Source organism: Zeus faber, assembly GCF_960531495.2.
Source record: "Zeus faber genome assembly, chromosome: 10".
Classification (NCBI taxonomy): Eukaryota; Metazoa; Chordata; class Actinopteri; order Zeiformes; family Zeidae; genus Zeus; species Zeus faber.
The window spans coordinates 13299043-13315685 of NC_137199.1; the positions used below are offsets into that span (position 1 = coordinate 13299043).

Sequence of the window (16643 nt, forward strand, 5' to 3'; positions counted from 1 at the left end):
CCACAAGGGCAAATCAATGTGCTTTACATTTTAAAATACATTATATTGAAGCTAATTAAATTAAAAGCTTAGAAATAAAGGCAAGTTGTTCCACACATCTTGCAATGCACTTGGACACGTCATGATGTCTCCTGAAGGGTTTCGGTCTTTCAGTCATGATCAGTTGATCAGGCCACAGCCTGTGTCCAAGTAGCCGGTGCGTCCATGCATCGGCCCCTTTTGCTCCTCATCTGGGCCCCTGTTGCGTTCTTTATGTCTTTCCTGCTGTGGAGTACTGTTATGCCCAGGGGCTTGAGGGCTCTGTAGGGGGACTGGCCTGCAAAGCCTCTGCGGCCCAGCTCGATAGGCACACGTCGGGGCCCCCCCTCCCCGCCGCCGGCACTCACCGAACCAGGTCTTCACATTCCGCCCCCCTTCCTCTGAATAGCCTCCTCCACCCCTGTCTTCCCAGGGAAGATCTCAGCCCCAGCATGACCGCCTGCCTTGTTGCTTGAGACACGAGGACCATGTCTGGCCACAGTGTGGTCACTGTGACAGTGTTTGGGAACTTGAGCTGCTTCCCCAGGTCGACCTTCAGCTGCCAGTCCCGTGCTGTGATGAGGAGCCCGCCTGGTACCCAACTTGACGAAAGCAATGGCCTACTTTGCTGGGTGGTGCAAATTGTTTCTGGGTATTCCCAGTGCAGATGGCATCTGCTACCGCCTTCGGGACCTGGTGCTTCCACTGTGCCCCAGCAGAAGAGGTCGGGTGGGCTGGGAAGGACTTCGTCGGCCTGGAACCTGACGTGGCTCGGGCTTCCAGAGCTCCGACCGACAGCTTTTTCGATCCATCGCTCGCTCCCATCCGGTCCACACTCCTGGTGGGGATCCCCACCATCCTATCAACGCACGCACTTCCCACCAGAGCACACACCCCTCCTAGCACTGCCTTCTGGACCGACTGACGTCTTTCCTCGTCTTGAACTTTTGTCGTGGCCTTGCCCTATCCGGGCGCCACTGGTCCCACCGGCGCGCCGTGCCACGCCTGCGATTTGGCCCGGTTGGGGTCAATCTCTGTATTGCAGAACCTCTCTTGCACAGGCGGCCATGAACTCTGGGGAATCGTAGCTTGTTTGTTCCGACGCTCGGGCTTTCTGGGTCGCCCCGAGAGCGGATGATTTTCCTTTGGAGCCCTCCACCGCGGTCGGCGGGACCTCGTAGTCCAGCCAGGGCCACGGGAGTCGTGAAAAGATACAAAACATATGAAAGGCATCATAAAAACAAAGAGGTGACAGGTAAAAGTGTGAATTAAAGCAGACCCACACAACGCGCTGATCCTGCGCCCACTGTGGGTGGGAAAAAGCTGAGAAATAAATGGAGTAAAAGTTTGCGGTTAAATTTAATTGGCTGAATTTAAAAAGTGAGTTTCGTGGGAAGGAGGGTGACGGGGGTCATGTCGCCCGGAGAGAGAGAGACGGGGGGGGGGGGGGGGGGTTATTGGGCGAGCAGAGAGCTCAGAGCTCAGTTTCCTGACACCGGTATTTACTTCCGTGGATTATTTTTGTGACCTGAATCCCCCCGGGGGGGGGGGGGGCAGCGAGCGCTCGGTGCACGTTCCTGCCGCGAAAAAGACGCTTCACTCTCACTTTGCCCCCCAGTCAGAGAAGAGGCACTTCTTAAAAAATGGTCGGATGGACGGACGGACGGACGGAAGGTAAAAATTTAATCTCCAGAGGGCGAGAGAGGAGCTTAGGATGAGCCGTCGTATCTCACCAGCCAATGGGAGGATTTAAGGCCTCTTCTTGGCCAATCGCAGGCCGAGGCCCCCGGGATCAAACGCTCAAAAGTGAAAAGTGAACCCGCTCTGAAAAACTGGACACTGTGTGGAGAAGTGAAGGACCCCAAACTATTGTACCAGGTTATGATGTTATTATGATATTATTAGAGCAGCACTGTGTGAACATTCTCTCTCTGAGTAAACAACCTGAAACGCCCGCTTCACGCCGAATCCGGCAAACACAACAGCAAACTCCAGTGGAGAGTCGTGGTTTCCCCCACTTTGCAAACACTATATGAAGGGAGTTTTAACATGTGACTCGTGGAAAATGGTAAATGTCCATCTGAGCAAACTACTCTCTATTTGAACTGGGAAAAAAAAAAGATCTCCCATTTTCCCTGACATCTTTTGGGACTCGAAACCCAGACATAGTTCACCTGACAGCCACAACCCCCTGGTGTGTGTGTGTGTGTGTGTGTGTGTGTGTGTGCGTGCGTGCGTGCGTGCGTGCGTGCGTGCGTGTGTGTGTGTGTGTGTGTGTGTGTGTGTGTGGGGACCCTCAAGTCTATAAGCGACAACTCAGAATAAACACAGAACGCCATTGTTATTCATCAAATTCATTTCATATATCCTTTTGTTTGTTCAGTCGCACGCTTGGTGCTTGGTAAAAGGGAGGACACATCATTTGATTTATCGTAATACAAGGCTGTTGATTTGCTGTGTCAACCGCTTGGGATGCAACACACCAGATCACAAGCAGTGCTCCCTTAAGTTAAGTGTAAATGGCTTTTGTAATGTCCTCAGATGCTGTTTTGGCCTAATAATTGTATTTCATATTGGAGTCGTGCAGTAAAAAAAAAATTCAAAAAAAAGTGCAGGCACTGATAAGGTAATAAATAAGCAAGATGAGTGTAATACAATCTCTGTGAAAAATCGAAGAAATCAACTTCCTCTGGTGCAGCGCGGCTGCAGTGAAATCTTGTGTTGGCTACTAGCGCCCTCTAGTGTCCGTGTTGAATAACGACCACTGAGGCCATTTCTGGAGGCCTCATTTCTTTGGCTGCGTGGTTATAAGGTTGGGAAACTTTCAAGAGTTTCCTGCTTTGCTGATTGGCGTGATATCTTATCCACAAGCACAAATGATCTCCATATGAATCGATTATCTGGAGCAATACATTCCAGAAAAGTCGTTTGCCTTATCTAAATCTAGATATAAATATTGATTTGTAGTCCTTGCATGCTTTTTTAGAAATAGGATTTTCACTGTATTGGACATTAGTTACTGACATTCGTTACTGGAAAGGTTTGGTAGGCGGTGCAAATTAAATGGTTATAAAATATACTAGGCAGCAAACATCTCACTCCCCAAAGAACAAGAAAACAAACAAAATACTACGACCCAGATGGATTTACCCCCCACCCCTCGGCGGCGATTTCGGATATGGGTCCAAAAATTCTCCTGCGCCGTCTGGCGCTTAGCAAAGCTTATGTGGAATTTGCAACGATAAGATTGCAGAAATACAAACAACCGGCGGGGTCATGGGGTTGACTCCTCAACGCCCAGAGAGAGGATTCTCCGTCTTTACTGCCGCACACACACACACTGGCCCTCAGCCCAGAGTGGATTTATAACAGTAAAATGGATCACCTCTCTGAGAGCTGGGTGGAAAATAACTGTTGAGAACCCCCCAATCTGTGTACGAATGGGTCTCCTTGGGAATATGTCTTCAAAGATCTTGGAAAATAAACGGATCATTTCTTCTGAGATCACCCGAGAACAAACCTTAAAGGGCTTAAAGCGACAGGAGGCCAAAACAATCAGCTTAGCAGGACAGTGCTGCTTTCCCTGAATGCGGGAGAGTGCGGGAGGCTGGGTTTTTTTGGGGGACCAATATGAGGATTTAGGAGGACAACTGGGTTTTGGGGGAACCATGGAGGGGTCTTAGGAGGACCACAGAGATTTGGGGAGGACAACTGGATTTTGAGAGGACCACACAGGTTTTTTGGGAGGACCAGAGTGTTTTGGGGGGGACCATGGAGGGCTGTTGGGAGGACCATGGGGGTTTGGGGAGGACCACAGAGGGGTGTTGAAAGAACCACAAGGTTTTGGGAGGACCATGGAGGGGTTTTTGGAGTACCAGGTAGGGGTTTTAAGCAGACCACAGGGGTTTTGGGAGGACAACTGAGTTTTGGGAGAACCACGGAGGGGTGTTGGGTGTTGGTTGGTTTTGGGAGGACCATGGAGGAATTTTGAGAGGACCAGGGACGGGTTTTAGGAGGACCACAGGGGTTTTGGGAGGACCGCAGAGGGTTTTTTAGAGGACCACAGGTTTTTGGGAGGACAATGGATGGGGTGTTGGGAGGACCACAAGGTTTTGCGAGGACAAGGGAGGGGAGGACCACAGCGTTTTTAGTGGACAACTGGGTTTTGGGAGGACCATGTAGGGGTGTTGTTGAGGATCATGGGATTTTGGAGGGACCACTGAGGGGTTTTGGGAGGACCACAGAAGGGTTTTGAGAGGACCACAGGTTTTTGAGAAGACCGGGGAGGGGTGGACCACTGGGTGGGGTTTTGGGAGGACCACAGGGGGTTCTTTGTGGGCAGATGACCAAGATAGGTGGCTTCAGTGGACCTCACCACCCATAACCTTCCAAGGGAAAGGGCGACTGGCCCTTTCCCTTGATGGACTATTTGGTCTATGTATCAGGTTTTATCCTGTGCTTTCTCCCCTGGGGAATTTTGGGAGGCCCAGAGAGAAGGACCACATGGGTTTTGGGAGGAGAACTGAGTTTTGGGAGGACCGCAGAGAGGTTTTGAAAGGACCACTGATTTTTTGAAGGACCAGCGAGGGGAGGACAGAGGGGTGTTGGGAGGACCACAGGGGTTTGGGAAGGACCACTCTGGGTTTTTCGTGGGCAAATGACCCAGATAGGACCGGCCTCAGTGGACCTCACCACCTGCTCCTACCCACAGCCTCCCTGGGCGGTTTGGTGTTTGATCTATTGTTTTAACCTTTCCTTTCAATCAGTTTTTTTGGTAACTCCCCCAAACTGTGGTTCTTTCCAACATTGGTAACAATGGCTGACTTGAAGCTGGAGGAGCCATTCATATCTAACAGTCGAAACCGGTTTTTGTCCTTCTCGACCCCTTGCAGGTGAGAGTCCAAGCCTGCTGGGTGAAGCTAACGAGTAGAATTCCAAAGCTTCACACCAAGTCCGTAATCGCATCAGGCAGTTAGATAATTCCCCTCGTGGCTACTGGATGAACTGCGTCACAAAATATGCCAGGGAAAATGAGAAAGCTCGTTCTTTCCAGTACAACAACGAATAGGTTGCTCAGCGGGATGCCACCAGTTACACTATCAATAAATCTGTGTTGATTTTAAGTGAGTTGTGTGTGTGTCTCATTCATGGCAAAAATTGTAAATGTCTAGCTGAGCAAACTCCTGGCTGTTTACTGGAAAAAAAAACAAGCTCTCTTCCCCGACGCCCGTGATGCAAAACTCGGACACAGTTCATCCGATGGCCACTAGTGGGAGGCTCCGACGGTCGGATGCGTATATGGATTTGGTGTGAAGTCGGATTAAAGGCGAAATATTTTTGTCACAAAGTGAGAACCCTCAAAGTTGCAGACCACTAGATGGTCTGCGTTGTGGTGGACTACACTACAAGTCCCAGAATTCCATTCGAAAACCGCAACGTCGGTGTTTTATCCTCGTAGCTTATTCTTTGGTGGTGGTGGGGACCATCAGAAATAATATTGACTCAGATGACCAAAAGTGTATGAATGCGATATATAAATAAATAAACAAACAAACAAACAAACAAATAAATTAATTAATTTGTAGACAAATAAATAAATAAATAAATAAATGCAAAACAATACAATACAATTAAATTAAATTAAAATCAAAAATAAATAAAATTGTCATACAGCCATAATTTACAGTACTGTCAAAAACATGAAAGCAGCATTGGCAACCCTTGACAATGTGTATAGTGGCCATTTTTTGTCATTTACAATCAGAAAAAAAGTGGCAGATAGTGAAGCACTTCAAACGACGCCGCAGTGCATATGTGGTGGATTAGCATCCGTCATGATTGCCTCCGCAGCTGGGGACGTGGTTCAGGCGGTTCGAACGGCTCCGCCCGACCACCTTTATCCCTCCAAATGTTGCCATGAAACTGGGACCCAGTAGGGACCAGTTTGACGCAGCAGGGCACGGCTGCGGTGCAGTGGTTTTAACCCATGCCGTGCTGTGCCATGGCCCGCCAGGTCAGGTTTTGTTCACCCTGCCAGGGCCCACGCACGGCTCCCCAAACACGGCCTCCATTTAATGCTGAGCTGTCACGATAATGCGGGGCAGACATGCGATTATGGCTCACGGCACTCGTCCAAACAGAAACTTGGAGAAGAAGGAAGGATTCGGTTACCGCGCTGTTAATGAAGCGGACACTGAATCCTGCTGCAGCCTTTCCCCCCGTTGTCTGGACGCACGAAATCCCCAAGACTGCCAACACCAGGAATGGTAAAGGTGTTGTGGAGTAATTTGGTAAAAATACGATGGTAAAAACGACTATTTTTAACAAAATCGTAGATAGAAGCCATTTTCCAGGTTGAATAGGCTGTATGCGGGATATTCTCACAAATGGTGGCTTACAGGGACATTTTAGAATATTTCCATACAAACAACTTTTCACCGTCTTATTTTATAGACTTAACGAGAACCAGGTAATTATTTTTCAATTGTCTACCTTGAAAATTGTCATTAATATCTTAAATTCAAGCCCTCAACAGTATACTGAAGGTGAATTAGGTCACTTTGTTTGATTATCTTGAGTAGATATAAATGTGTGTCATTCATTCATGTTATTCAAAAAAAGAATACTTTTAAAGATGAAAACAAGACAATTCCACCAAAGAGAACCCTACGGTATCTGTTCCAGACTGCAGACAATGTTCCAGCCAAACTTTGCTTTTTCAATTGATTTTCATGAGCGTGTCCCCCTGACCGCCACACTAACCCACTTTCAGCAGCAAACAGGTCAACACTGGAGTCAGATGTTCTCCAATAATTCAAACAACCAGGTCTTTAAATTGTGCTGTGGTGGTGATCATGCTGAGCTGCAAGATAACAATTAGCCCGGCTCACTAGAGTGTTCATATATATATATAAAGAAAATAATATATATATAAATACAGTATATACTGTCTCCAAAAGAAATTAAATAAAGTAAAATAAGTTAAAAAAAAAAAAAAAATAATAATAATAATAATAATAATAAAACAATTATAATAATAATAATAATAAAACAATTATAATAATAATAATAAATATATCTGCAGGCAGCACTACGTGGGGTCCAGTTTATTCCTTTTGGGTACATATTACAGTTTGTATATTATTGTAATTGTACATATTGTATTGCACTATTGTACTACTCTTAGGTACGTATCACAAGTTAAAAAAGTTACAAACATTGTGGACTTACGTCTGGATCAATAAACATGGACTGACCATTGGACAATTGCTTAGTGTTAGACTTTCTGCTGTTTGTCAGGATCTGGAACAATAACAAAAACACAACGTTCCAGTCAAACTTTGCTTTTTCAATTGATTTTCATGAGCGTGTCCCCCTGACCGCCACACTAACCCACTTTCAGCAGCAAACAGGTCAACACTGGAGTCAGATGTTCTCCAATAATTCAAACAACCAGGTCTTTAAATTGTGCTGTGGTGGTGATCCTGCTGAGCTGCAAGATAACAATTAGCCCGGCTCAATAGAGTGTTCATATATATAAATATAAATATATATATATATATATATATATATAAAGAAAATAATATATATATATATAAATACAGTATATACTGTATCCATAAGAAATAAAATAAAGTAAAATAAGTAAAGAAAAATAATAATAATAATAAGAAAAAATAATAATAAATATATCTGCAGGCAGCAATATGTGGGGTCCAGTTTATTCCTTTTGGGTACATATAACAGTTTGTATATTTTTGTGTTTGTACATATTGTATTGCACTATTGTACTACTCTTAGGTACGTATCACAAGTTAAAAAAGTTACAAACATTGTGGACTTACGTCTGGATCAATAAACATGGACTGACCATTGGACAATTGCTTAGTGTTAGACTTTCTGCTGTTTGTCAGGATCTGGAACAATAACAAAAACAAACTTTGTAATTCATTTGCATAACAATAATCATTAATACATGTTATTTTATAAACGTAATAAATACATGTTAGTTGTAGTTACTACTTCATTGTATTTTTTCTGTTAATAATCTTGGGAGAATTCTCTTTGGAACTGGAAAATTCAGTTTAATAGATGACTTGTCTATATTGTAATGCAGACAACATTTATGGAACTTTAACATGAATTTGGCATTAGAATTATTATGGAAGAACTTGTCAATTCTTCACACTTTCTGTTTTTTCATTGAAATCTGTTAAGTTTAGCTGTAGCAAACTGCTCATACATGAACTTTCTATGAAACAACCGTTAATTTTTTACTTCAAATCAAACCTTGTGATTGTTATAACTTATCTTGTTGAATGAAAGTACATGTGCAGTCTCAGTGACGGCCGGTGACGTTGGGTCTCGTTTGCGTCAATGATGACGTATTTTCGCAGGTTTACGTATTAACAGAGATTTACAGTGGTCGTCGAACTTGTGATATTTTGGTGGTGACTTTTTTTGTGAATTAAATTTTAAACATGTTTAGTTTCCATGAAATACAAAAAACTTTGTGGTATTTCTGTGAATAATTAGCATATCACGGCTTCTATTTTTCCGACAGCTCAATGGATCTCGAACGCATCACTCAGTTGTACATTCAAATAGATTCAACTCGACATTGGTCGTGAGTTTTTGTGGACTACTACTACTTTTTTTTTCTCCGTATTTTTCATTAATCCCGCAAAGTAATGGGGATCAAAGAGATAAAAAAAATCTATCTAATAGATCCGCAGAAATCTACAAGGTAAGAAGGTACATAAATATAAACGTGAACACATTGTTTGTAATCTCTAACCATAACAGAGCATCAGAGTCCACACCGCACACTGGACATGGTGTGAATGTACATTATGAACCAGAACCTGCACATTCATAGTAAATAGTATGATGACGTCATGAAGCATCTTACTTTAAATCTCATCTCATTCATTTTGTTTATGAACAGTGGCACGTCGGTCAAGCAGGGCCAGCTGAATTCGTTTTTCACAAATTTCCGCTCCTTTATGTGGATCGATTTGGTTGAAATTTAAACCATAAGATGCTTGTGACATAGCGGTTTAAACAACTCAACCGTGTTCGTCGCTTATGTCATTTTTGTGCTCCAGATGCTTGTAGCTGGGTTGGACATATTTTGGTGTTAAACGCATTGGACTGTGTCTGTGACTTGGGTCGGTCGGTTTTCACCAATTTCTGCTCTGTATGTTGATCGATTTAGATGACACTTAAACTTAAATGAGATGTTTTTGACAAACCAGTTCGAACAAGACAAAAACCGTGTACGTAGCTTCTGCCGTTCTTCGGTTTCAAATAGTTTTAGATGTAAAAAATTCAGTGAATTTCTCCCAAGCAATAACAATAGGGGAACCAGCCCTGCGTGCTGGACCCCTAATAATACATCTGCATATCTTTGTTTTTTTCTCTCCATATCTTTTCTCATTTTTCACATTCTTTCATGATTTCACTGTCAGCACAGCACAGCTATGCCTTCTTGGCTCTGATTCAGCTTTTTGTTCGGAGCTGTCAGAGTCAGCATTCGGGGAATGTTCACAAGTACAGACACAGCAAACCATGAGGACTAAAACTCCATCTCGTGGAATAAAGATCCACCGCGGTATCCATTCCCTATAGAAAAAAATGCGTCCCTTTGTTGTCCTCTCTTATTTACAGTCCATGCAATGATTACAGAGCTCTTTCAACTCTCTTGTTGTCTGCAGCACCGACCTCGTCTTGAACCCAATTCCTTCGCAGAAGCACACGTCGTGACAACAGACAGCCACTAGAGGGCGGTGCCGTCCTCTTCCGTCACCCATCTCCTATCACCAAGTTCAAATTAAGCAGGCAGCACACATGCCCAGGGACATTATTACACACTCAATAAAGCAATAGTCAGTGATTTTCCTCGCCTAATTGATCCCGCTGCTTCCCAAGTGACATTTTGTGGCTTGAAGCAGTTCGTGGAAGTCGTGTTGAGACTTTCTGTCGTCGTCTCGCTGGCCATCTGCGCCCGGCGTGGTAATGCACTTGTCGGTCCGCGCTGGAGGTCGGGGCCTTTGAGCCGATGCCGTCTGCGCGGCTGCAAACACATTGCGGGGCTTCCTCCTCCCGCTCCCCTATTGCCAATAGGTTTGCAAGCTCCAATTGGGCTATTGGGGCTTGTGAAACACTCGTCTTGTGGACAAGGAGAGAAAAAGAAACACTGGCTCTCTTGCTCAATCCAAAATGTTTGGGAACGTGTAGAGAAGTGGACCAAATCATGTGCAAACAACAGAGCAGATAAGATAATGTACTCTGTACTCTGTCTATCTCTCTCTCTCTCTCTCTCTCTCTCTCTCTCTCATGAGAACATAGACATGATAATAGGTAAAATTATCCTGAAATATCCAAGGTATTTGTACTTGTAACCTGCCTGCTCAAAGGTCCTTCTCTGCCAGACTGACCCTGATTATATAAACTATGCAACTAGCAAGTGTATATTTATCTAAACTCCGACTGGGCCTGTAAGAGCCACAATAGACAAGTACTGCAAATACATGTGTGTATGTGTCTGTGTGTATGTGTATGTGTCTGTGTGTATATATGTATATATATATATATATATATATATATATATATATATATATATATATATATATATATATATATATATATATATATATATATATATATATGTACCTGTCTCATGCACAGGTGATGACACAGTGACCTCCATATCCAAGCTATTTACTCAGCAAAAGCAAAGCAGTTCATGGACCCATTCCAGATAACAGCTCCACGGCTCCTTACTTCACCCATTTCAAACATCATGCGTTCAATAATGATTCACCAGCTCCATGTCCAATTTTAAATTACTACACCACCCACAGTACAGTATGCTATCTATTTTTTTTTATTTATAAATTATAATGGATCTACATGAATATGCACAATCAAAAAAAAAAATCCATTAGCATGTTATGAAGTATTATATGCTCTGTTAAGAGCATATAATACTAGCATATCAAAGCAATATTGCAATTAAAGCATTATTTTGTGTCTGGTATTTGTATTTTTACTCCAGTAATAGGTCTGGGGACTTCTTTCACCACTATTCTTCCATTATATGGTAAAAACCCGAATGTGAGTCAATGTGTCACAGCATGTAGTCATCATTAGACACTGGTCACACTGACACTGGTCTGTGTCTAATTGTGTACATTTTTAGAAAGCATGGAAGACTGTTTTCTTTTTAACAAATCAGCAACAGACAAGTTGACTTGTGAGGTTTCTCTGAGCCACTCCCTGAGCTGTCAGCCTGGAGGGCGGAGCTGGACCTGCACATGTTTGCAGCATGCTGCAGAACACTCCTCCACCCGGCTCCCGGCCTGCAAGCAGGAAAGGGGCGGAGCCTGGGGCCTGAGCCAGCCTTTCCCTCCACCAATCACAGGCCTTCCCCCCACCTTGAGCCCCTCCCGCTCGGCGGGACCCCACCTCCTGTCTCTAGGCATGCTAGACGTGCAGGAAAGGAAAACAAGTGATAAGCGGCTTCTGGGTTTTGCTTTCCAGCACACTCCTGCATGCTGACTCGCACTGAGAGTGTGTGTGTATGTTTATGTGTGTGCGTCTGTGTGTGCGTGCATGTGCATGTGTGTGTGCGTGCGGGGCGTTCACACTCCTGTGCAGCCACAGTAGCAACACAGAACGGCAGCGAACAAAAGGCTGAGCGGAGCAGAGCCACGGGAGGGGAAGCTCAGGGAGTCTCCGAGGCAGAGCAGCCCAGCGTGACTGCACTACTACAGGGAAACACCCGTAGAACCGGGACGGTCCTTCACCTCCAGAGCTCCAAACCTCCAGACCCTGGAGGACCGCACCCAGAGATCCTCCTCCATATACCTGCTGCACCTGTCCCATATCCACCGCCTCCATCTCCTCCGCTTGTCCTCCTTCGGAGATGTCAGATGGCGATTGCCGCTCGCCCATCGGCCTGGACTGCTGCAGCTGCTGCCTGGACCTGGCCAACGGCGGAGTGGAGGACCCGGGCCACCCGGGTCAGGGCCAGCCCGGAGGCCTGCCCGGAAGCCCCACCAGCCCCAGCGTCAGCCACTTCCGCCAGCTCCGTGACCAGCTGATGTACCAGAACCTCAACACGGACAAGCTGAACAACATCATGCGGCAGGACTCCCTGGAGTCGGTGGTGAGGGACCCCTGCTTCCTGCTCAACGAGGGCATCTGCAACAGCAACATCGACCAGACCATGCTGTCCATCCTGCTCTTCTTCCACAGGTATGGCTTTGGGGGGGGGGGGGGGGGGGGTTGGAGGCTAGGGGTGTATTGTTATGAGATGCTGGCTCCAGGGCAGTCACGCCGTTGAATCCATTTCCAAGAATGGATTTTCCTCAAAGGTGAGAAGGTCGGCGAAACCGCTGACATTAGATGGTTGTATCTACCTTCCACAATCAATCAAACAGTTTCTCCTCAATGCCCTGTATAGATTTAGAAGTGAAATAAGTCCGGTGGACATTGTGTTGTTTCCCACCTCACCGGCTTCCCGACCTTGATACCTTTTGAAATGTCTCAGAAGCAAAAGCCGATCGGTCAAAGAACCGGGAGTCACATTTTTCTCAGGGAGGGTCTACAATTGTCGGTTGGTGTGCAAACCTTGGTTCCTCTTCGAGCCAAAAATAGGAACGAGGCTTGAAAACCATGTGTTTTCGTTCGACAGGTCTTTAACAGAGAGCTCCTTCCCAGCGCGCACGGCATCGCACCGCCGTCTCGCTGGCCGTGAAGACGCGTGGGCGCCGACTGTCGTGGTGACACGAGGCTCTGCGGGCCCCGGTGTGGTTTCCATAAACTGCAGTCGACAGCCTGCACTTAAAAAAAGCCTGTTTTTGTTGCTCCACACACCCACAGGAATAAAGCCAGACATGACACACTGATCACATTTTAGTTGTACTCGGCAAAACCGGAGCGGAGTCTTCGGAGTTTCCCATGTTTATCCTACAGCTTATCCCGCTATACGGCGGCCTTTCCATGCTTTCCGTCCATCTTTCCAAAGGGACATCGGAGGCATATGTGCTGACATTACCCGTGAGCACGATGCTGGTTTTCCTGTGATTGGTGCCACTTAGGTTTAAGGAGATTTGTGACGTTTCTTAAGCGGTGTTAAAGTATCTAAAGGTGGACGACCCGCCGGGCACGCTAGCGTGCGGGGACAAACTCACCACAATTCAAATGAAATTCAAATTCATACACAAACCGCCTGATGCCGGGGTGGTTTGGATTCTCTCACAATCTGTCAAACTTCCCGCTTCCCTTTTCCGTTCCCTTTTGACATTCAGACGGAGCAGCAGACTTTTAATTCTTTATGTAACAGCGACACCTTCACATTCCGCTACTGTAGTAATTCTCTTGGTATTTGTAATACATGGACCACAACACTCCCAGTGTGACAGTACTATTACCCCCCAGTGTACTATCCAGTACTGATCTTTTCGATCAGATGACATAAAAAAGCCATCCCAGATATCTTTGAGAACAGTATTTCCCCTTTCATGATCTCTGCAAAGATGCAGTTAAGATGACCGACTGAAACACGTTGTTTTTAAAAACACCAGCTCAGTTTCGACATATTGGTAAAATACAGGACTTGGGGCTTTTACTGCGAGGCAGGAGCGGAGAGGGGGACAGGGGGGTCGGAACCCCCCCTGCCTGGGAAAAAACAGAGAGCCAGCCTCCCCCAATAATAATATTTGATGATGCGCGCGCACCGGGGGGCCGCGGAGAGGGAGCGCTCGGGACGATGGGCGCGGCCGCGATGGGATGGCTGCCATCAGCGTGCCAAACAGTGTTTTTTTATTTAATATGTAGGTTATTTTACCTTACTCCGGTTTCCCTATGGAGCCCCAGCCCCTCGTCGACAGTTTGCCTACAGTTGGCAAAATGGCTACAGCCGGAGTGGGTCATCCCCGTTTTATTGTCCCCCGCCCCCCCGCCCCCAATTCTCAAACCAAAGTTCCTCCTTTGCTGCCAGAGGTCAATTAAAACTGTTTATGCCCCTGCACTCCTGCCAAATAGTGTCTACAAAGCCTTTTGGCAGCCCGCTGGCCTGTGTTTAGGATTAGGATGTCTTGCGTGCATAGCACTGGCCAACAGGCTAAGTTGATCTCGCAGCAAACTTTTGCGTTATTTCCAGTCAGCTCCGGCTTTCAAGCGCCTGGACGACCCATGAGCCTGGAACGCCTGTTTCCAGAAGCCGTGATTACAGCGGCCCGACGGCTCTTTAGGCCAACGATGGAGCCGAGGAGCCAAAAGAGAGGGATATGGGTCGGAGGTTGACCTCGTTCAGACACCTGCTACGTGATGGCCTCCACCTGTTAGGTAATGGAGAAAAGAGTCCGGAGGGGTGGGTTCTAACCTTCTCTTATCGTACCAAATTCCCCCTGACGGGTTTATCACAAAGTCCAGGGATTCGTATCAGCAGATATTCCATCCCTCACTGTCGTTATTATTAATTCTGGGCTTCCACTGAGGATCCGTGAACTTGACCAGGCAAGATGTGTCGTTGGGAGGAGAGTGAAACGCTCCAAAAATGCAGCCCTTCAACATTGAGTGCACGAGGATTTCGGCGCATAGCAGTATCGGCCTGGGACATTTTTTTCACTGCCTCGCATTTTGACGGAAAACCCTTTCCCAGGCGTGCTGGCTCCCTCCAGAAGCATATTCTGGAAGGGATTCTTATTGACTCAGCTAAGAAGCCAAGTGCAACAGGTTTCAACTCAACGGGCTCGGATCGAAAATATTTCCTCCCTCAGCTTCAGGTTAAATATCTTCAACAAAGATCCATCTGACAGTGGAATCTTAAATCCGAGGGGAATAATGGACATGCGATATAGGGATTAAGGCAACTGGGTTTAACGTGTAAACATTTTGTGAAAACCGGACAGACGTCCGCCGTAATGTTCCCTGGCAGCGACGTCCTATCAGTCGTTTATCAAACATTCTTGGCAATCTGAGCCCGAATCCAAATAGCTGAGCTACAAGTTTGGTGGTGTGGAGGACACGGCGGCTACGTGGCTCCGTCCTCCGGGGCTATATTTATCATTGACAGAGATGATAACTAGATAGCGCAGGAGAACAGCCGGTACAATGGGGCAGTAAAACGCTCCGTCGACGTGCCGCGGCGGCTGATTACGGCGCTCATTCGACCTTCAGTTCCAACTGCTCTCAGATCTGTTTGGACAATATAACTACTTGAGCAAAAACTGCAGCAGTGTGTTTATTAGTCACAGTTTCCTTGTTGGCGCTGCATCCAGGCTGTTTTTCGGAGGACGTCCTTCCAATCCAATGTGTTTGTACTGGTTGGTTGTTGTTTTGTTTTTAGTCCTTTTCTTTTTTCTTTTTTTTTAAACTATTACATTTGTTGTACATTATCATATTCATTTTTTTTTTTTTCCTCATCTTAGGTTCAGCTTTCTGGTTCAGGGCTGTATATCATTAGTTATTGTATATGATCAAAATTATTGTATTAAAATTGTGTTTCTTTTTTGGGGTCACTTTTGAAAATATTTTTTCATATTTTAAGGCATTTATATATATACACATATATATGTACAGTATATACAGTATATTCCAATTTATACATATTCTGCCATTTTTTTTCACATTTTCAGGTGACTATCTATCTATCTATCTATCTATCTATCTATCTATCTATCTATCTATCTATCTATCTATCTATCTATCTATCTATCTATCTATCTATCTATCTATCTATCTATCTATCTATCTATCTATCTATCTATCTATCTATCTATCTATCTATCTATCTCGTCACAGTTTAATTATTAGCGTTCATTATCAATAACCCTCCATCGAGGCTGTTTTTTCGCCGAATTTTCCATCCAATTCACTGTATTTTTCCGTCTGTTTGGGTTATGTAACAACCTTTTTCATACGTGACTGATTTTGACACTTTTTTAAATGGCAATGTCGTTCTGGCGACGGCGCTGTTTGTTAAGGGAACACTGTGTGCCCGATGTATTCATGATAGTGTGGGTGTGTCGGCCCGATAGGATGTAGAACAACGGGTCAAGAAACTTTTGCCCGCCCTCTGGATTTCCACCTCCGATACGCAGAAACTCCCCCTACGACGGAGAGGGAGCTAATGAACAAATACCATTCATCTTCTAAGTGCGGTGCCTCGCTTTCGAGGGTTCCTCGAGGGGTGAAGTTGCTTGGATGTTCTCAGATTAACTATTAGTCGGAGTTTGGCACAGAGATTTGTTATTATGTCCTTGGTACAGTAGGTGAGTTAATATTTTGTAGAATTGAGATTTGTTCGCTCTGCGATTCCTTCTCCCCGACTCCAACAATGCCTTCGCTGAAGAATGTGCCTCAGAATCAGAATGTCAATGAGTTTATTCCGCCAATTACATTCACATACTGTATATACAAGGACTTTGTCATGGTGCGTCCATCTACCGACAATTAATATGAAAAAAAAACAACAAAACTGTCTGAAAAAAATGTATATATATTATTAAAACCAAAACTAAAATTAAAATCATCAAATATGCACAAATAGCCAAATAAACAAATATACAAATATACCGAATATACAAAATTACATTTTATGCACAGGATATAGG

General features: G+C 45.1%; 1 protein-coding gene across 1 annotated transcript in view; it reads left to right on the top strand.

The window, feature by feature from the left end:
- Positions 1–11947: 11947 nt before the first annotated feature.
- Positions 11948–16643, top strand: part of tsc22d3 (TSC22 domain family, member 3) — a gene marked incomplete at its 5' end in the record, with an annotated part of 47392 nt that continues 42696 nt past the window's right edge. Inside the window, one exon of the mRNA XM_080008433.1 lies at positions 11948–12279. Coding sequence (XP_079864559.1) covers positions 11948–12279 — 332 coding nt within the window. The remainder of the gene's footprint in view (positions 12280–16643) is intronic.